General features: G+C 36.0%; 1 protein-coding gene across 3 annotated transcripts in view; it reads left to right on the top strand.

Annotated features, from left to right (window-relative positions):
- The window catches only part of LOC135738335 (kelch-like protein 29), a 325,496-nt gene that overhangs the window by 261,829 nt on the left and 40,172 nt on the right, over positions 1–23,495 (top strand). For all 3 annotated transcript variants that reach the window (XM_065256340.2, XM_065256342.2, XM_065256341.2), the window contains exons 10-11: positions 15,276–15,458; positions 15,689–15,869. In XM_065256340.2, the coding sequence (XP_065112412.1) occupies positions 15,276–15,458; positions 15,689–15,869 (364 nt within the window). The remainder of the gene's footprint in view (positions 1–15,275; positions 15,459–15,688; positions 15,870–23,495) is intronic.

Below are 23,495 nucleotides of genomic sequence, written 5' to 3'. Positions count from 1 at the left end.
AGTGTTTATAAAAAATGTTTTTAAGTTATTTATTTATAAGTTTGGCATTCTGTAAATACATAAACTCTACTTTTACCACAAAATCACTTTTTATAAGTCTTAATGGACACACGTCCACGGTCAACATATGCGTTCGTTTTTGCTTACCAGAGATTTTTCTAAAGTGTTTGATCGGTTGGCTGTTTACAGAGCTGTTTTGTGAACTCTTTGCTTGTTTGACCATCTGGCAGGCCATCTGATTGAGGTTATGAGACGCAGCATGTGGACCATCTCCTATAGGAACTGTTTATAAGAGAGAGAGAGAAATCCAGAGGAGTCAACACACGAGTGGGGAGGAAAGCATCATTTGGTCCTTTTTGACAAAGATTGAGTTTGTTGTGCTAAGAGTTTGTAATGGTGTGTGTGTGATTTGAATACACGAGCTCTACCTGAGCTGGACCGATAAGTCTCTCTCGTGTGTGAACAGACAGTGAAATTGTTGTGATGTCGTCCATGAAACATTTTTCATTGAACGCACACTCAATCACCATGCACCGCTTGTTTCACACAGCACGTGTAAGCAATATTAACAGTTACAGTATTTGCCGGGCCTAGACGGAGCTGTGAGTCTATTTTTTATCATATTTTAGTAGAAAATGTAGATGAATTAGTCTGTAAATTCGCAAACAATGACAAACACTTCCTATTCAGTAAACAGGCAAATGTCGATGATGTAAGCTACAGTACGCATGCTTAGTGAAGGGGACCCACTGTCAGTAAAATGGTCCGGAGAAATTACCTCAATACTAATATTAATCCTGTGCGAATAGACCAGCTGTAACTATATGTAATATGTAAATATTTATGTACATTTTGAATTTAAATGTGCCAAATCAAGTTTGGGTATAAAAACACAAATTCAATTTGACTCCTCACTTAAGTCCATTAAAGCACTTCACGATGATGATCTTTGAGACAAACAGACAGGTAATGCAATAAATTTGTTAAGTACTGTACGTGCATCTCTGCTCTAGTGAAGTCAGCGGTTATGTATGTGTTTATGAAAGCATGCAAGTGTCTTTACAGTATGTGTGTTTGCGCGCACCCGCAGAGCAACACGTGCCATGAATCCTTAAAATCAGACATGCACCAGCTGGAGGGCTCACCAGGGCACCTGAGTGCATTACACCCATCCAGACAAATCACACAGACAGCACACCAAGTAACTCATATAGACAAGCGATTATACTAGTTACGTCTACTAAAGTTTATTTTAGCAGTTATAGTATACTGGATAGTGAAGGCCACCGTATAGCTGCACACCACGTTGTGGGTTCAATCCCAGGAATACACATATGATAAAATGTATAGCTTGAATGCACAATAAGTCGCTTTGGATAAAAGCATCTGCCGAATAGATTAATGTAAATGTATCTACAGCTCAAAAAAGTCTTGTATTACTCTAAGATGCTTATCAGATGGTCTTTTGGGCTTTAATTAATCTCTTAACCCTGCTTATTAAACTTTAGCGCTTATGAATGATACCTCATATTGTGTGGCTTGATGAGGCTTAATATTTCCTGCCTACACATTCAGATTAATGATCTTGGCCTGGCAGATGACGCAATAGGCAGGGGCAGTTCTAGGTTTCCATTCTAAGGGGGGCATTGTGATGCCTTTTCGTAAATTGGGACCAGAATTTTTATATTAATAAATTCATGTTGGCTATATATATATTACTCTCTCATACAGTTCCAAGCCCTTATGATTTTACAGTGCACTGTAGGTGAGGTCAAGAAAAATATTAATGACGATATTTAAAAAAAAAAAAAAAACATTAACACTTAATGATGGTTTAATGACAATTTGTATCATTGTTAAAAAGTGGTCAGAAAAATATTCATGACACAATTATAATGGCCTCAGGACAGCCAATGTTAAAACCAACCACACACTGAAAAAATGATTAATTCAATTTATTCAATTTTTTAAGGTAAGTGGTTGCAATCAATTTATTTAAGCTACATTTAAACAAAAGTTTTTTGTTTTGTTTTGCCTTTCAAATTTTTGTTTAAATGTAGCTTAAATAAATTGATTGCAACCACCTTTAAAAAATTGATTAAATTCAATGAATCATTTTTTTCAGTGCATAAGAGTTTTATGTAATGTTAACCCATCAAGCTAGGTGGTTTAAGTATGATAATTAATCTGCTATGATGTTTATGACAGATTTATGACACGTTGTGTTGTCTTGGTAATGTCAAGTTGTCATAACAAGTTATGATGTATTGGTTTATGTCAAGCTGTCATAACAAAGATATCTCAAACAATGTCATCTTTGCATTGAAAATGACATGATTGAGTGAATGACACTTAACTCATTCCCCACCAGCCAGTTTTTGAAAAACCGTCGGTATTTTTTGTGATTTTCTCAAAAGTTTCACAAAATGCCTTCCAGGAAAATTTTGTTTTAAAAAACTATTAAAATACAAATATATCAAATGACCCTCGGCTTTCAAACAAACAACTAAAAAACAAACAAAATGGGAAAAAACTTTCTTTCATTCTATCTATATTTTTTTCTCTGCTTATAAACTCTTAAATATGGGTCTTTTTTATATATTTTTTTGCAAAAAGCTGAAATAATTGCATTTTTGTGAAGGAATTTTGTTAGAGATCAGATTCAAAATGATTATCAAAACATACACAGAGTTTAAAATGAGTAAATAACGTTTTGGCTTAATTTTTTTTTCATAAAATGGGTAAGTGCTGTATTGCAGATTGACATAAAAATGATTTATTTTTTCTGTCCAACTAGCTTGTGTAACATTGACTACCCATTCAAAAGTTATAGGATCACTTTCACTTATTCATATTTTTCCACATATAATAGAAAATTCATTAAAACTGAAATAACAAAGAACATAATGAAGTCAATACGACTGAAAACTGGTGGTAAACTGGTGGTAATTTTTTATAATAGTTTATAAATCTATACAGGAATTAAATGTGTTAGTTTAGTGAAAGGTTTTAATAGGTCTTAGTTATTTAAGATAAGGTTAAGAAAAGATTTACTTACTTTTATAAAATAATGTATTTTAAAAAGATAAAACGACTGCTTATATATTTTCAAGTATTATTATACATTAAATAATAGAAAATAAACATGACATTTACAGAAATATAGTACTTTTTTTAACTTTAAAATAGCTTTGCGCCCCCAGATGAAATGTCTGTCTTAAAAATGGCCTCAAGCCAGTTTGAGACCCCTGTATTATGGTCTAATAACCTGTATCATAACTATTAAAAAAGGCTACATATACACTTTATTCATTCTCTTACCTGTCTCTGACTCCTTTAGTCTCTCTTTCTCCACCTGTTTGCTCTCCTGTCCAGCCTTTAAAGGCGGGGTGCACGATCTCGAAAAGAAAACAAACACGCCCCTACCCCAATAGAATCTGGACTTTCTTTTGATAGACCCACACATACGCAACCCAGGCAACAATGTTGGTTAGTAGACACGCCCCTTACTGCTGATTGGCTACAAGTGTGTTTTGGTACTCGGTCCATCTACCCTTACCAAAGTGTTTTTAAAAAATCGAGCACTCCGCCTTTAAAAATTTTTTTATATATCCATCTATAAAAGTAAACTAAATAGTCACTTTTTATAGTCTATCTGATTTGTGTGTTGTATATACAAAAGTTGTAGACTAATTTTAGGTGGGCTAAGATGACTGACAGGGTGGCTGTAGGTAAAAAGTTACAATGAAATGAACGACTAATTCATAAAGATGCTAAAGAAACTTGGAGCAACTGGTTTGAGTATATTTAAGGTTTTTAAAGTCATTTTGACTTTGGCCATTATAAACTAATATTAAGTCATCTGAACATCCTTGACTTTCTGCTTGTGCAGTCCAATACATCACCGTCTAATTAGATTCCATTTCACAATCTGTCCTTCCATTTGGCAAGCATTCACAAAGCTTTGACACAATTTATTGAGGTCAACGTTTCGGTGCGAAACATTCAACCGTGTGGCAGAACGAGTCAAAGGTATTGGATTCTGCTGATTTGACACTTAGCCCCATCCTTTACAGACCACAAACTGCTTTTACCGACTCATTTCTCTTACTGCGCGTTTCTACAGAAGGCGAAGACGGAAGGATGTCGTTTGTTTAATTGATTGACTTTTTGTTTTTGAGTCTCACCTTCAACATAAGGTCGCGGCAGTTTAGTCCTCACATGAAGTGCATTTGAATAACAGATAAAGGCCGAGCTCAGCGTGTGCGAGATGTAATTTTCAACGTTTCTAGCCGCTCCGAGCTTCAGCGAGAACCGATACCCGCTCGGCTTCTGTGAATGCTGCGGTTTGTTCATTTGACTGAGTAATTGAATTTCCTCTTCACATGTCTTTCGTTAGATTAGTCCATTGTGAAGAATGGAAATGATAAATCTGTCAACGCTAATCATAAAGTTACGTTCGGCAGTTTCGGATGTTGATTGCTTTCCGGCGCTACAGTAGCGGGATGGAATTTACATTTAGAAGTGCAGGAAGGTGATTTTGTAAGGCGGCGTTTGCCTTGATGGGCTTGCACTGTTTTAAATTCCCCCCTGTCAAATGTAATCTCACTTATTCTGTTGTATTGAGTAGGACTTACATTTTTGTCTGACAAATTATTAAACGAGACACTGCTGTTTAGAGACCGAGAACACTTTTTAAAGAGGAGACAGGCAGACTTACTCAACATCACCTCATTCTTCTTGTCTCGAGGAGTTATTTTCCTGGTGGAAAGGGCAGAGAAAATGCATTTGATGCCTGTTTAGTTCATTTGTAAGTGATGGCTCACAGTGCGGTGGACTTTCTGACTTTATGTGCAGAACATTAGAGCATGGCAGATCAGTAAGACGTTTACTTTTAAAAACAAAACCACCATAAGATTTACGAAAGCTAATTCAATTTTGCTTTGATAAAAAGCTGTATTCCTGATACCAAAATCTAAATGTAGAGCATCCTCGCATCCACTAATCAGAGGTGTCACTGTTACCATGGAAACAAGAAATGCCACATCCTTATCAGCTCAGACTTAAAGGGATAGTTTACTTTCAAGCCATCCTCGATGTATATGATTATTTTTTATATTAGAGTTATATTAGAAAATGTCCTGCCTGTTCCAGCTGCCGTGGGTTTACGAGAGAGTGTCCTTTCAACGTAGGATGTTGTCTACAAGATGTAGGGGAGATGAGACAAGAGAGACATCATACACTAGTGAACTTTGTTACCGGAAGTTAGTTATTTTAGTTTGTAAAGTTTTAAATATTGATATTTGTACATGGATTGTCCTCAGAAGGCCTTTATTAACCTTATTTGGGCTTCAAATCTGAAGCACCGTTTAGTACCATTATAAAGCTTGCAACATTTTCTAATATAACTCTGATTCTGTTTGTCTGAAAAAAATGATCATATACACTCACCTAAAGGATTATTAGGAACACCATACTAATACTGTGTTTGACCCCCTTTTGCCTTCAGAACTGCCTTAATTCTACATGGCATTGATTCAACAAGGTGCTGAAAGCATTCTTTAGAAATGTTGGCCCATATTGATAGGATCGCATCTTGCAGTTGATGGATATTTGTGGGATGCACATCCAGGGCATGAAGCTCCCGTTCCACCACATCCCAAAGATGCTCTATTGGGTTGAGATCTGGTGACTGTTGGGGTCATTTTAGTATAGTGAACTCATTGTCATGTTCAAGAAACCAATTTAAAAATGATTTGAGCTTTGTAACATGGTGCATTATCCTGCTGGAAGTAGCCGTCAGAGGATGGGTACATGGTGGTCATAAAGAGATGGACATGGTTAGAAACAATGCTCAGGTAGGCCGTGGCATTTAAATGATGCTCAATTGGCACTATAAGGGGCCTAAAGTGTGCCAAGAAAACATCCCCCACACACATTACATTAATGAGACATTGAACAGATGTTCCTAATAATCCTTTAGGTGAGTGTATATTAGAATTTATGCGGAAGTTCTACTTTTGACGTTACAGTTACGTTTTGCAGGTCCATACTAAAAAAAAAACGTACCACTCAAAAACGTCCATTAACGATCTCCAAATAATTGATTATTCTTTAAAATCTGTATCTTCATCTGATACAGACTCAAACATAAGGTCTGTTTACACACACACAGAGCTACTGAACTGAGAAACAGCCAATCATTGCAGAGCTCAACATTATTATTCATGACCCTTTTAAATAAGGTAATAATAGACCATTTCATTCAAAAAGGCAAAACATAGGGTTATAAATGGACATGTAAAAACATTTCTGGATCATTTTTGCCCTTAATAAAGCCACATCCCTTTTATGTAGATATCCGAGAACAATTTAACATATTATTTCAATGCACTCTTTGGCACCTTTAAATGATGGGGTAATTATAATTATTTTATACTAATAACTACTTTTAAGAGCTCAGGAGTGACCTCTTGCTCCCATGATGCATTGCAAAATTGCAATGGAGGCTTGGTGCCCTTTAAAACTTAAATATCTGTACACTCAAGCACAAAAATAAGGTGCTTGTCATGTACAATATCATGTAATCATATTCTATTGTACCGTTTTGATATATTATTTACAATGCCTCATGAAATACACAGTAACTCTCCTCATTAAATATATTTTCCAAGTTTGACTTGTTTGTAATGTTGTGATTTATCTCAGAGGAGGTTTGGTTTAGAGCTCAAAATTCTATTGATTTTTTTTTTCTTTCTACTCCCTACAGAGAAAACAAATGGCAAAGATTTTTCTGAGACAGAGGCCACTGAGAAAGTGACCCATCATTGTGCTGTATAATCATACTGAGGCTGGAGATGTTGTGGACAGTTTGTCTATAGACTCTTAATGGACTGTTAATGGGTGCAGGTCAAAACATTGATGTGTTCATAATGATTTCAGTATAAGCTCTCAGGCTGTTGCAAAAAGTAGTTACTCTTGCCAAAGTTTGTGAGCTTTCTGCCATTAAATGTTTAAAAATGATCATGTCTTTTTAAGTGGGCGTAAAAGATAGTTGTAAAGTTAAACAACTTGGTTTTGCAAGTCAATTCAGCATAAGATTTTATGTTTTGACCTGTGATAAGTTGACATAACTATTTTAACTTGTTTTTATAAGTTAAAGTAACAAAGACATATGTTGGCGTGGAGTTAAAACCTTTGTTTCCCTTTTAAAGTCGTTTTCTTTCAGTCATGGAAGTAAGATTAGCAGGCTTTTAATTGCTGGAAATGTATGGATGGCCTACATGATGTTAAAGGCGGGGTGTCAGTTAGTAGACCCTTTTCCTAAGTGTTTTTCAAAAATCATGCACCCCGCCTTTAGGGTTCAGCCAATTGGTTCTTCTATGACATCATGGACCTTTATTTTTAAGAGTCTAACTACTGTAGATTTTCATGGCGTAGGAGAGAACGTAATTTTTTTGGACATTTGGACCCCTTTCCATGCATGTTTAAGGAAAGAAAGATCACGACTCGTGCACTTTAGGAAAATTAACCCCTTGCGAGAGCACGCTGAGTTTCGGCTAAGTGACTCTGTCTGAGTCGTCTTCTAGGGCAAGATGATGGCTGTTTAGAGCACTTTTGGCTTCTTCCTGCGGTGAAGAAGAGACAGGAGTGATCGAGCGCAGGAGGAGAGGAGGGGAAGACAGTTATTTACCGACTTTCTTTGCTCTGGATGTTATCATTATTGCTCTTTAGCTCGGCGGGGGATGAGAACTACCTGGCTGCCATGATGTTATGTCAAGCAAACCTTTATTTACCGATGGCAGGCGCTGCACCGATGCCATAGATAGGACTCATTAGAAGGAGGTGGTGCGGAAGAGACGGGCGTGATTGCAGAACTGTGTCCTGCGGGATGCCGTGAGCACGGAGCGAAGTGAAGCTCACCTGTCAGAGGTGTAACGCTTCCTGCAGGTGCTCATCAAGCCGTGAGATTCTCGCGTCAGCATAAGTGTGGGGCGGTAAAAGGAAAAGTAGATATTAGATACATCTGCTCCTCCCCGAATATGAACAGTTTGATTGACGGGTGCCACTGTGGTGGGACCGGCTTTTTATTATTGGCAGGAAACAATTATGTTTGGCTTTGGGTCATACCGGAAGCTAGTTGTTGTAGTTTATGAAGCCTTAAAGGGACACTCCAACTTAAAAAAAATATTTTTTCAGCTCCCCTAGTGTTAAATATTAGATTTTTTTATCGTTTTGGAATCCATTCAGCAGATTTCTGGGATCTGGAGCTACAACTGTTAGCATAGCTTAGCATAATTTCTTGAATCTGATTAGGCCATTAGCATCACGCTCAAAAATAACCAAAGAGTAAAACTTGACTCTTTTGTAGTTACATCGTGTACCAAGACCGACAGAAAATTAAAAGTTGTCACCAATCCCAGGAAGTAAACTGTTGCCTACAATCCGTGTGTTTGTTGTAATCCAAGAAAAAAGATTTACGTTGGAGACGATAACTCGAGTCATCATTTACTTTGGGGTTTGTACCTTTTGCATATCATTAACTAGGGGTGTGACGAGACACTTAATCCACGAGACGAGACGAAACACCAGATTGGGTTCACGAGAACGAGACGAGATGATATTTTTACACTTTTTAAGAAACCCTCAATGATAAAATAAATGAATAAGAAACTGAAATCACATTATTTTTAAATGTTTTAACTAATCAAGGACTGTCCCTAACAATTATTTTGCTAACTGATAATGAAGTAATTTGTTATTTTGGGGTAATAAAAAAGACCCACGTGAGCAGTAGCATTTAAAATGACATAATAATGAAGATGCAATAATAATTGGTTAAAATAAAGTATTAAAACCAAGTTACATTAAACAACATTTTGTGGTCTATAACAAATGCCTGCAGGGGGCGATAGTGGACTCGTCTTGCGAACGCTGTCTTCACTTTCACTTTAGACGGAGAGAAACGTTTATTTTTAGTCAAACAATGTTTAAACCCATTTGAATATTTAATATATGTCAATTTCTTTAAACTAGAAAGGATACAGCCACTGTCATTTTTTGAGCAAGAACATGCAGACATTAAATCATGTAAACTCTGTGTGAGGGTTTAATCTGCTGAGACTTCATATCTGACACTTATCAACAGACAAACAAAACGCGTCTCAGACTTCACACGAGCTCCCAAACGAACATTATTGGAAACCTAAACAAAAAAGCAAACGCAGTAAAAGACAAATATAATGCATGCACTGTAAAAGGGTCAAACAGAAAGCTGCATCCTTCGGAGGTCGCATATGAAGGCTGCATACGTCATCAAGGTTTATTTCAGATCATTATCTGAGCATTACATTCGGAAGTTGTGAGCATATTGCAACAATTTGCGAATAACTAAATAATTAGTAAACTTTATAATTGTTCATAGTCTCTAATAAGACAGTAATGAAGTAAATGCAGTTTAAAAATGCGACCTCCGAAGGATGCAGTCTTTTATTTGAGAAACGGCCAGCACCTCCACAAGAAATCTCGCAAGACACATGTAATCGTCGCATGAGATCTCGTCACACCCCTATCATTAACATGTACTACTACACACTTACACAGCAAAGGAAATGTAAAAATGTGAATCGAACAATAGGTGCTCTTTAAGTAAGCTTTACTTATATTTCATATTTAATTTTCGTTTTGTCACAGTACCGTAAATCCATGCTTTATGTTCTGCTAAAGTTGTCGGTATTAAAACACGAGGGCAAGCAAGTAATAAAAAGCATTTTAATTTCTGAGTAAGCCCTTAAATAAATACACTCAACCGTGCTAATCTTTATATCTTTACTCTTGATCATGCAGCATAACATAAAAACTGGAATCGAGGTTAAGGCACACATCAAGAGTCTGTGCATGTGTGTCCAATGAAGTGTAACTGAATTATCAGAGCTTAACTAAACTCATAACCATCTGTTTGGCTGCATGCCCTCAAGTGTCTTATAACCGCGAGCACGTCGGATTCAGCTCGGCGTGAAGTGCATCGTTTGCATCTGCGCTCTCAACCGTGATCGTGTCCCGTGTCACTTCATTTTTGAGTTTTTCAGTGTTCGGTTATTCAAATGGGCTTGTTTGTCATTAGCAAACACAGAACATTTACAATTAAAAACCTTTAAAATCTAATCAATGACTTCAAGCATCACTTTAACAACGCTTTATTATATTCTCCTGTTTTAATCCTAACAGCGAGGAAGCCGTCCGGGTCGCTTGTGCTACAGACATGAATGATGACTCAAATAACGCCGCTTTATTGAGAAGACGAGTGCTATTCATTTTATACGTAATCAGATATACTGTTGTTGCCTGGCAGACCTTAAAACGTATGAAAAATCACACCGAGCCAAATCCACAATATCATTGTGAACGAACCAGCGAAAAGACCCTAGCAACCACACGGCAACCTCTAGGCTTATGATTATGATTTATTGTTACTACGTATAATTTTGTACAAAAATCACAACCAAGCGTATCTAAAATCTCAGAAAGCCTATTGTCGTGTGTGTAAGGGTCACAATGTTCAGACTTGCTGTCTTTTGTCTACACCGGCGGAGGGTTTGTCATCAAATCACCCTACTTTTGTTTAAGGTTCTGGAGGAAACACTGAGAGGGAGAGAGGAGGCAAGATAGAGAGAGAAAAAGTAAGAGGAAGACGTTCTCGAGCTTCCTTTAACCGCCGGCTCATCTTTCCGAATCAATACTTCCCCCTGCGCTCCCCAGACAACAGCCCTGCTCCTGATCCATGGGCTTTTCTCCAACTATACCATTCTTCTTTTAAAATATTGTCATCTCTTTCTCTCCCCCTCTCCGTTTCTCTATCTCTCCTCTTAAATCTGAGCGTCTCTCACCAGGGCAGGTAAAACACAACTGGAGTGGAAAATAAAGAAAGAAAACAGTAAAAGCGAGTGGAAATATACACGATATGATACGAGATATGAGAAAGATTCAGCCTGTTGTAGAGATGATGTTCGGTTCAGCCAGAGAGACAGAGCGGATGCAAATGGACTATTAATGGGCCGAAGGTTTCCTCTTATCTGCTTTCCTTTTGTAATTAGAAATTCAAAGTGAATGAAAATCGCTTCGAACCAAAAATCGCTTCTTCTTCTACACTTTCTAATATTTTGTGTTGTATAACAAACTTTTTGTTTTCAATGAAAGGGTATCGTTTGATATAACTAACTTTCCTTTAAAGGGATAGTTCAGCAAAAAATTTTAATTACCCCATGATTTACACAACCAATATATACCATCCTCAGACGAACACAATCGGAGTTATATTAGAAAATCTCCTGGCTCTTCCGAGCTTTATAATGGAAGTAAATGGTGCTTTTGATTTTGAAAAACTGGATCCATCCTTCACAGAAGTAATCCACACAGGCCCAAGGGGTTAATAAAGGTCTTCTGAGGGCAATCAATGCAATTTTGTAAAAAATCCATATTTATTAGACAGCAATTTTGAATGCTTGATTCTGATTGGACAGTCAAGACATTCCAATGTATGTTATTCTGAGATAACAACTAGGGCTGGGTATTGATTCAGATGTTCCAGATCGATTCAATTTCGATTCACAAGCTTTCAAATCGATTCGATTTCGATTCTCGATTCAATTTCCGATTCGGGTTCTCGGGTCGGTTTTTATACTCGATTCTCGATTCAACTCAATGAATTTAGATTTAAAACAAATACTATATTAATAAAAAAGAACAGTGAACAGAAGTTAATTAATAAAAAGAAATTAAAAGCCACAACAATTGTTGTCGTCTTGCTTGCGAAATCTAAAATGCTTTCATACCTCTTACTTTTTATGTGAAGGTGGCATCAACGTCGATGAAGCACCTAAAACCGCCATTTTAAGCACTGAATGAAAGAATGACAGGCTTCTTGGTAACATCGCGCAAGGCGAAAAAGAGGGTGACATCTAGTGAAGAAGACTCGTAATTTGATTAACGTTAATCTTACGTTCAATGTTTGCAAAAAAAAATCTGGAAAAAAAAATCGATTCTGCTCTTTGAGAATCGATTCTGAATCGACCATGTAAAAAACGATTAATCGAAAAATCGATATTTTTGCCCAGCCCTAATAACAACAGTGGCGGCTTGTGACTGCTCATCCGAGGGGCGCTAATTCAAAATAAGTGTTCGGAGTGTCATGTGTGTTGCTTGCGTTTTCAAAATATGTGTTTGTTGCGTCATTTGAACCATGTGTTTTGTCAAAATAAGTGCCTGCTGCACGTTCATGAAATACACGCAAGACACTCTCTTAAAAGTCAACTCTCTGATTACGCATGAGATTATGCGAGTATTTGGCAAACGCGAGCGTCTCTTTTATCATAAACCCTTTAGACGCGTCTGCAGCCGGCACTTATTTTGACAAGACACGTGATGCACATAGGATCACTCGACGCGCAGAACATATATTTTGAAAAAAGGAACCACACAAGATGGCTACATACACGTTGTGACAAACTTCGCATCGAGCGCCCTCGAATAAAGACGTCAACGACCGCCACTGGATAACAACCACCTGAAACTAATAAGACACGGCTGCAAAGCATTTTGACAGGTACAGTTTAATATTACACTAAATAAATATAAATATATCTTTTAATAACATTTACGACATTATATTTACAAATGATTAAACCAAATACTGTGTTCATGACATTTGAACGTCTTGACTTATCTTAAAGACGCAACCACTGTACAGCTCACTGCTCCCTTTCGAAACACATGGAAAAACTATGGTAGCCGATGTCTGATACTACGTAGTGAAGAAACACTTGTCTGTTAAGGGCGCTAAAAATGACGTTATGTTGTGTATGTAGTACGATACAATGTGTTTGTTTGGTTTATGGATAAAAACGCATTATTTTCCACTTACCATATATCTTTGTAGCTCCAGATTTCACATTCTTCCTGAAACACTTGGATTTGAAAAGCTCTGTGTCCCTGATTGGCCAGCTAATCTGTACGTTGTGATTGGCCTGAATACCTCTGACGTCAGCCGGAAATGTGACGCTCCTTACCATGTTTGAAAGATTTGCGCACAATGCAATAATAACAGGAGTTTACTTGGAGGCTGTGAATCCAAGCGGGAATTATGATAATGTCGGTCTTGCCTATGTCACCAATCCTAGGAAGTAAACTGTTGCCTACACTGCAAAAATGACTTTCTTAGTTAGAGTTTTTGTCTTGTTTTCAGTAAAAATATCAAAAAATTCTTAAATTAAGATGTATTTTCCTGATGAGCAAAATGACCTAAAGTCTAGTTTTTAGACCAAAAATATAAAATGTAAGCAAATTTGTGCTTAAAACAAGCTAAAAAATCTGTCAATGGAATAAGACAAAATTTCTTAAGTTTTTTAATGAAAAAAGTAAACTTATTTCAAGAATTTTTTTCTTATTCCATTGGCAGATTTTTTTGCTTGTTTTAAGCACTAATTTACTTATATTTTTACTTTATATTTTTGTGTCTAAAACCTAGACTTATTTTCCTAGGTCATTTTGTTCATCAAGAAAATACATCTTAATTTAAGAATTTTAAAATATTTTTTACCGAAAACAAGACAAAAACACTAAGTAAGAAAGTCATTTTTTGCAGTGTACAATCCATGTGTTTGTTGTAGTCCAAGAAAAGAGATTTATGTTGGAGACAATAACTTGCGTCATCTTTTAATTTGGGTTTTTTACTTTTTGTATATTGTTAACATGCACTAATACACACTTACACACCAAAGGAAATGTAAAAACGTGAAACAGACTGCAAAAAATGATTTTCAAGAAAAAAAATTCTTAGTATTTTTGTCTTGTTTTCAGTAAAAATATCTAAAAATTCTTAAATTAAGATGCTTTTTCTTGATGAGCAAAACGATTTTAGATCAAAAAAGATTTTAGACCAAAAATAACAATCAAAAGTGATTTTGTGCATAAAACAAGCAAAAACTGCCAATGGGGTAAGCAAAAAATCTTAAACTTTTTCTTAAACACTAAATTCAAGAAATATTTGCTTACCCCATTGGCAGATTTTTGCTTGTTTTATGCACAAAATCACTTAAATTTGATAATTTTGGTCTAAAAACTAGACTTATTTTCTTGGGTCGTTTTGCTCATCAAGAAAAAGCATCTTAATTTAAGAATTTTAAGATATTTGTACTGAAAACAAGACAAAAATACTAAGAAATGTTTTTCTTGAAAATCATTTTTTGCAACGTAGGTGCTCTTTAAGATGCAGAAGAACTGAATATTTTGTTTATTGATTCAATTGCACTGAAATTAAAATTAAAGCATGTATTATGTTTGTTCATCTGCAATGTAAAAATCAGTATACAACCTTACTACAAATGTAAATGCATTTATGTGTATTTTTTATGTAGTTAAACCATGGTACAGTAACCACAAATGTACTATGGTCTCACCAAAGTGACCATATTTTAACCATGGTATTTGTAGTACGACAATGATAATACCACTGGTAATCAATCTGCCAAAAATCATGCCTATTACACTTTTACTATAATATAACCAGGGTTTATTTTTGCAAGTTCAGCAAATGCTTTAGAGAGTCAGCAATATTAAACATGCTATACAAAGTTTCTTACTATGCCAAATGTTTCATTCAGATTGTAATATAACCTGTTTTTTTCCAGATTTCTTCCAGCTATTTTGGGGTTATGAAGAACCAATAAATATAATAACCAAATATTTTTTTTTTAAAAATGAAGCAGTGTAATTGTCCATGTTTGTGTACAACAGGTTCCACTTACACAGAATTAAGTATTATGGTGCAAACAACAAAGAAAAAATAAATATAAAAATGCTTTCTTTTCCAAAACCGTGTATTACACATGTTTTCATATTTGTATATATGTCCATTGATATGCACAAGGGTAGAGGTCCCACAACATTTTTTCCTAAATATAAAAAACATTGTGCATACAGTACATGAATAATTGAGTGTTCATTATGCTCAAAGTATGAACCCTTCCAAAACCTGTCCCTCGAGGCAAAATAGTTTGCCCACCCCCATCTTTACTTTTACCTTCTATAGTAGTTTCAGACTCACACATAAGATATGGTGTAGGAGCACAACGGTCTTCTTTGGGGGTCCCTGCAGTCCATCAATACACCATAAAGAATGAGTGCACTCCCAGCCCTGTCAGGCGCTCTATTTCAACACCTCGACATCCCACCACAGGGGCAATAAACTCAGATATTTGTATCCTTTGTCTAACCCGCAGGTGTAGCAGAGGTGATTGTGCTGGTCGGAGGGAGGCAGGCCATCGGTATGAACCAGCGCTCTCTTACGGCCGTCACCTGCTTCAACCCACAGAACAGCAAGTGGTATCCGCTGGCCAGCCTTCCGTTCTACGACCGCGAATTCTTCAGCGTCATTTCGGCGGGGGACAACATTTATCTGTCAGGTATGTCACAGTTTGGAGGGGCCGTCGTATATCAAATGAAATAGTCTGATGCATGATCTCATGAAGAATCCGACTAACGTGCATTAGATTTTTACTAATCACACAATATTAAAAACAGCTCCAAATCCCATATCACCTAAAGGTCAGGGGTTGGTTAAAGTAAATACAAGTACCTGAGTATTTTAAAAATGACATTGTGCGGCATGACTTGTCCCTCGTCCTGTTTCCAGGTGGTACGGAGTCGGGGGTGACGATGGCAGATGTGTGGTGCTACATGTCTCTTCTGGACAACTGGAATCTGGTATCCCGAATGACCGTCCCTCGCTGCAGGCACAACAGTCTGGTCTATGACGGAAAACTCTACATGATCGGAGGACTCGGAGTGGCTGGAAACTTGGACCATGTGGAAAGGTAATTTTTTTAACAAATAAAAACCTTTTGCATTTGACAGATGCGTAGCGACTTGCAGTCCATTCAAGCTTTACATTTGATCATTATGTGTTCCCTGGAGATGGAACCCATGACCTTTTGCAGCTCTGTGGCTTACTGTAACATAAACCAAGGCCATCTGGAGTCTGTGATGGATTTATTTTCATATATGTGGTTAGATTTGATAAGATTTCCTCTAATCCCAGTAGGAGATATCATCCATAATTGACTTCTAGGAGATATAGGCTATTTGAAGCATTGCATTATGGGAAATACGGTTTTACACAGCAGTGGCCAAAAGTGATGTCGAGGGGGATCTGAACAATATTTGCTTTCAATGCACCATATAATATAAAGTGTTTTGTAAAAAAAGAAACAAAATACTACATTTTTAAGATGTTTATTGACAAAAGGCAATCCACAGGATATTGGGGAATATGGGTTTTATTTAGATATGCATAAAAAATGCATAGTAAAACAAAAAGCTTACAGGTGATAAAGCAGACTTTACTGCGGTTGGATATGTTATTAATAGTTTTTGATCCTTTTTGCTAGTAATAAACTTTTACATTTTTCTGAAAATTGAGCTTGAGTTTATGGTCCAAATACACCAATGCACCTTGCGAAACGATCGGTAAAACGACAAAAGTACTTTTAAATATCTTGCACTAGCCGTGTGATGCGCCAGTCTAGTTTTTAGATTAAAAATATCAAATTTAAGTGATTTTGTGCATAAAACAAGCAAAAATCACTCAAAGTCTTATTTTGTTGGGTCGTTTTGCTCATCAAGAAAAAGCATCTTAATTTAAGAATTTTTAGATATTTTTACTGAAAACAAGACAAAAATATTAAGAATTTTTTTTCTTGAAAATATTTTTTGCGGTGTACGTTGTGGCCTAAATACTAGAGCCTGGCTGATATGCATTTTTTGGGGCCGATGCCGATACAGATATTAGGAGGTAAAAAAAAAGGCCGATAACGATATATTGGACGATATTCTTTATCTGTATATTATAGTACATTATACTACATATAATACACTATGTACATTAATAAAATATACTATATATAAATTCATACATTTTTTGCAATGATCAATCACAAATGTGATCAGACACTTAAAATGACGTCACAAAGATATGTTATATAGGCAGGAGTGTTTAACAAGTTAACAATAAAAAACTTCATTATCCAAAATGATTGAAGTGCACAAAACAGTAAACTTGACTTATTATAAATAACTTTAAAACACAAACAGATCAAAATATATATAACTTAAATCATTGGCAGTTTTGACGAGAATAAACGTTTTATTGGACTTGTTTTGAAAAGGAAACTTATGATGTACACTGCAAAAAATTATTTTTAAGAAAAAAAATCTTAATATTTTTGTCTTGTTTTCAGTAAAAAATATCTGAAAATTCTTAAATTAAGATGCTTTTGTTGATAAGCAAAACGACCCAAGAAAATAAGTCTAGTTTTTAGACCAAAAATATCAAATTTAAGTGATTTTGTACACAAAACAAGCAAAAAAATCTGCCAATGGGGTAAGCAAAATTTTCTATAATTTTTCTTGAATTTAGTGTTTAAGATAAATGTTCAAGATTTTTTGCTTACCCCATTGGCAGATTTTTTTGCTTGTTTTATGCACAAAATCACTTAAATTTGATATTTTTGGTCTAAAAACTAGACTTATTTTCTTGGGTCTTTTTGTTCATCAAGAAAAAGCATCTTAATTTAAGAATTTTTAAATATTTTGACTGAAAACAAGACAAAAATACTAAGAATTTGTTATCTTGAAAATATTTTTTTTGCAATGTAATCCTTTAATTTAACCCAGCGGCTGCTGTGTTCGTCCCTTTTTGACCCAATGCTGGGTTGAAAATAACCCAGCATTTTCTAGAGAATGCATACAAATTTTGAATGCATCTTTAATGAAAAAGTGAAGATGTTAATTGTTTAAAGTTGGACATCAATTTTTGTAACTGCTGTATGTGCGCACAGCAGTGTTTGCTCTAAAAGTCTCTGTTCATTTCATTTCATCTGTTGTGATTGTGATTAACCTCTCGGAGCAGCGCTGCGAAAATGGGTCGGCCCTTGAATTGCAGGAGGCATGAATGCTCGAGATTAAACGGGGCAATCAAAAAAACATTATGGCTTGTATTAACAGAGTCTGGTGCAGCTCATTACGGCTCTGAAAGAGGCTTAGGAGCACATCAGCACATGCATTTGTCACAATGAGTATCTATCATTTCATATTTCTTTAAAAATCCCTTCAGTGATATAGGATAAAAAACATAACGTACACAAACCCAAGGACAACATGCACACCAACACATGCTTGTATTGTCAAAGGCTTATTCAGTAAATGCATACGTTATAGTTAAACCCCTGTGACCTCTTGCATTGTTAGCGTATGCTGTGTTTACTCTACAGGAATGTATTGTGTTTGATCACGTTATATATGAATTTTTTCATGGTGCTTTATGTAAAGCCCCCAAGCGTGCCATACATGTATACACGCCAGCGCTTGGCTTATAAGAATCCCTTCCCCAATGGAGAGCTAGATCCTGTCTGCATGCGCACGAAATCGATATCATAACCCACAATCCCCACCATTACATTCTCATTATTGACACCGAGCCGACAGGTTTAGCCGAACGACATGCCTCGCGGTTCAGTGCCGCCACGGGGATAAACACTCATTATTTTTGCTAGCAAATAGCACGTCATTTAAATCGCAGGCACCTCAAACACCTTGAGTATTCGCTGTGACTTTGCACCCGGGGTGCGTACAGTTTGAGTACAGTAGGTTATGTCGAGGGTCTCTGTGGCGACCGTGACACGCTGGGATTTAATCACGGGGGCTCTCGCAGACATACGAATGCTCTTCACGCACTAACATGTTTTATTTCCCCCGTCATTAAGTTATTTCAATGCTGAACTAACACAGGGGTTATGATTGAGATGTGGCCAGGCTGAGTGCACTTAGAAAACAGCATGCTGTTATTCGTGTATGTGTTGCTAGGTGTGATTAATGTGCTGTAGGCTATTTATTATTCAGTACCCAGGACTGCATGTGATGCAATCTGAAAATGTGTGTTTGGGTGGGTCTCCACCTTTTTCACTTCAATAACTTGAATAATAATCAAACTCCCCCTCACTTAATGAAAAAATCCACTTCCATGTTTTCCATCCCTCTTCAATGCCTAACTCGCCTTGTTTGTGCCCCACCATCTGTCTTCTGGCAGGTTTTCACGCGCCCGACCATGAAATCATTCACGCTTTTATGAATAATGTCTTCAGTAAGCCTCGTCTCTGGGCTACCGGTCGTTTCGCTTCTGCCGCACAGCACGAAAGCATCGTGTTGTTGTTTTTTCCCTATGGTATGTGTTATTGGTCCAGAAGTGTTTAGATTTAATTCTGTATTTGTTCGTGCGTAGGGGCGAACCATTGAGCAAAGTTGATTGCTTGACTAAAACAAATAAAAGAAAACGCTCTGGAAACTCCATTGTGTTTAATGAGCTCATATAGATAATGCAGAGAAAACAGCGTGGAATATTTCTATAATTGCAGATTTCATTTAGATCACGAGCATTAAAGTGAGATTGGTGTGTAATGCATGACATCACAGACACAAGCGGCGATGTCGTTCTTGACACGAAATTAAAATTAAACTCGCCTTCTTGATTTCATGGCTTTTTATTGCAGCTTTCTTTGGTTTGTAATTGCTGTTGTGCTGGTTAGTTGTTCGATGTTTTTACCGTAGTTTGTTTTGCAGAACACAGTGTTTTTTCCTCTTATTTTTTTTTATGGATTAAAGGAAATCCGTTTTAATATAAAATTATTACAGTATACATATACATTTTTATAACTATTGTTCATAAATAAAATGATGGTCATATTATAAATCAATATATAACTCAGTACCTTTATATAGTAGAGGCATTTTTTCATTTTTTATTTGTGGTGGCAAGTGATGTCCCTCTACTTGTTGAAATAAACTTAAATACCAATAAATTATAAAATGTTTCCATGTTTGTATTCTGTAGGATAAACACAATTCATGCACTATCAACAATTATATATTTTTTAAATACATATTTGAGTTTGAGAGATTGCATTTGTAACAAAATATGCATGTTCCCGCCATACCTCAGAGAGGTATCATGGATTGTAATGGCAACAATAAATTTTTTTACACAAATGAAGTGTACATTGTAAATATAGATTTTATTTAATATGTACAAATTTAATTAAATTGTTTTAAAATATTTTTAATAAGTAGTGGCCCACAAATTCATGTCTGTGGTGTTACAACAATAGAAGAAAAGAGGGAAATCAATTTGGACTACTTCCTGTGTGCAAAGGTTATTGCAGGTGCTGGTTGATCTGAGGGATGCATGGTGAGTGCATTTTTTCTTATTAGTTTTCTTAAAGTTAGCTACATTTCTGACAACGTCATGGGTATGTCTCAATCAGCTCCCTTGTTCAGTAGTCAGGGCACTGATCAGGGAGTTGGCCATTTTAAGGGCTGTCTCAATTGCAAAATCCTTCCAGTGCACTGGAACGTTCATTCCCTAAAAATTCCCACAATGCAACGCAAAAACCAGTGAGCATCGATGGTCCCTATGTTCCCTTACCGGAAATCACGTGACCTTTTTGAAGCTCGCCAACCGAAGATAACGTGATCCAGCTCAATAAACTTTATGAAATGTTACAGAACTTTTAAAAATACAAACATTTGTTTTAGTTTTTAATATAAACACACATCGCTACACACTAAGGCATCAAAATCTACTCAATATTTAAAACAATAATATTTATTTAATATTGTAAAAAATATATATAAATATATTTACAATGTAATTATATTGCCCAATTTTATGCACGGATATGTAAGAGAATAATGACAGTGTTTTTCACAATGTACTGTTTAAAATTAATGGATAGAGCACATTAAACAAATTTTAAACGAATACATTTTATTAAAAGAAAACAAACAAGCATTTTCTTCCTCTCATTTGCCACCCCAATTGAAGAATGACCCAGAGAGTGTATAATACTTCTACTATAATACACAATATTGTATATGTATTTTTATCTTTGTATATTGTAGTGTCTTCAAGTTTTGTAAGTTTATGTACTGTAACAACATCCTGCCCAGGGACTGCAGATGCAAACTAGCATAGCTTTATAGCTAAGTCTGGCATAACACTTGCGGTATGCATGGTCCCTGTTAAATAAATAAATAAAATACCAAAAAATACAACAGTTGTACAATTTTACATATTATATCTAGGGTTGTCAAAAGATTAATCGCGATTAATAGCATACAAAATAAAAGCTCGTGTTTGCATAATGTATGTGTGCGTACTGTGTGTAATTATTTTGTATATATAAATATACACCAGTTCCTCCAGAAAAACGCGATTATGCGTTGATTTGACGCATAATCAGCCAAAGTCTGCATATTTATGCGGGGGACGCATTTTTTCAAATACGCCACGCTTTCACAGCATAAATTGCAGATTTCCGTGCGCAAAATATGCGGGGCTTGCATAATTTCATAATCCCCACATTTTTGTAGCAAAAACCACATATATCTTAGCAGAAAGTTGAAAAATGTTGCATTTATTTCACACAAGCGCAGCCATGTACCCTGTTGCCATGGGAATGGTATGAAGTGACGTGATGATGTGACATGAACATCATTGAAAACCTGCAGAAGCTGAAAACAGTTTTTGCAAGTTCCCGCAATTTTGGCAAGTTTCCGGAATTTTGGCAAGTTTCCGGAATTTTGGCAAGTTTCCGCAATTTTTGCAAGTTAAAATTAAATTTGCATAAATATCCTGAATATTCCATCACATTTTTTAAGAAAACCTGACGCAAGATCAAGAACTTTTGCCCGCAACAATCACAAAAAACTCGGTATGCATGTATGTATTTAAGAAACATTTACATTTTTTATATAATATATATTTTACTTTTATATACTTTTATAATATATATATATATATATATATATATATATATATATATATATATATATTAAAAAAATGATAATATATATTTATATATATATATATATATATATATTTCGATTTTGATATTTTATTTTATATATAAATAAAAAATATATACATAAATAATATGTTTCTTAAATGTATGTGTGTGTGTTTATATAAACATAATAATTACACACAATACACATGCAAATATATTATGCAAACACAAACTTTTATTTTGTACGCGATTAATCGTTTGACAGCCCCATTATATTATATGCATGCAAGTTAATCTTCCTAGTTAAAAATCCTGTTTATAATAAGTACTACATTTATTTTTTACATAAATGTTCTATTTTCTACAAATAGTTAACTGTGGATATATCATTTTATGTATTTTTTATGTTGTTTAATTGGGAACACTTTAAAATAATAAGGTTGTATTTTGTAGTAAATGCATTAGTTGGCATAAACTACAATACTTCTACATTATTATTAATCTTGGTTCATTGTACCATTACCATTTACTAATACATTTTTAAAATCAAAAGTTGTAATCATATACAAGTTAATGCACAATGAATTAACATGAACAATTGTATTGGCTTTAACTAACACGAACGAAGATTAATAAATGCTGAAAATCTATATTGCTCATTGTTAATTCATATTAGCTAGTGCTTTCATTTTGTTTTATTTTTTATAAGTCTAAGTTCCCAGTTAGAAACAATTTTCTGGTGACGGTCCAGTCCCATGACAGATATACAGTGATGCTGTAGTCCATTAGACACCAACATAGGTGTGACAAATGAATGGATGACAGGGCAACCCGGCGCCTTAAAGCCCGATCTCACGGTCATCTGCGCTCAGAAAAGCTTTATTCTCTGAGATGAGACCCCCCTATCTGAGGTCCTTTCACTCCTGCGTCCCTCCACACAAATACTTTGACAGTAATCTTGTTCATATTGTCCTCTAACCTGAAGAAGCTGTCAAGCCCATTGGTTCACTTAACTGAGCAAACACACACACACACACACACACACACAAAGGTTAGATGCGATTTATTTCAAACAAACAAACAAACAGGTCTACAGTAAACTGCTGTTAGAAATGACCCACAAACTTTTGCAATTACTGTATTGCAATCGCTCAAGTGTGATGTGTGTGTATATTTTGCGTTTGATGTATTTCTGCGCTGCGGTTGGCCCGCAGGTGCTCATGCAACACCATAGCGCTTGTTCCCTCGCACCCTGCCGTGATAATCCAGCACTCGGTGGGATTAGGAATCACACTGCCCCGCTACACAGACCCATCTCCTGCCTCTCCTGCCTTCTGCCGCTGACACTAAACCCCATCGCTAATTACAAACCTCTCCCCGTCACCCGTCTCATCAACTCGGGCTCCCCATGCAGAGCTGTGGGCGACGTTCGATAGCCACCGGCCCGAGCAATGTGTTCGGAAGGTGGAAAGCTGCCTTCGGTTTGCCAAGTTTGCTTTGTCTCAGCACAGAAATTGGGATGTTTAGTCGTGGTGGGTGTGTAATGAGAGAAATCTGTGGATGTTGTGGAATATGTTTTGGAGAAAGCTGTTTGCATTCTGT

Source organism: Paramisgurnus dabryanus, chromosome 12 (genome assembly GCF_030506205.2).
Source record: "Paramisgurnus dabryanus chromosome 12, PD_genome_1.1, whole genome shotgun sequence".
Lineage (NCBI taxonomy): Eukaryota > Metazoa > Chordata > Actinopteri > Cypriniformes > Cobitidae > Paramisgurnus > Paramisgurnus dabryanus.
Note: the sequence above shows the minus strand (reverse complement) of the source record. Positions and strands in the feature narration are given on the sequence as shown.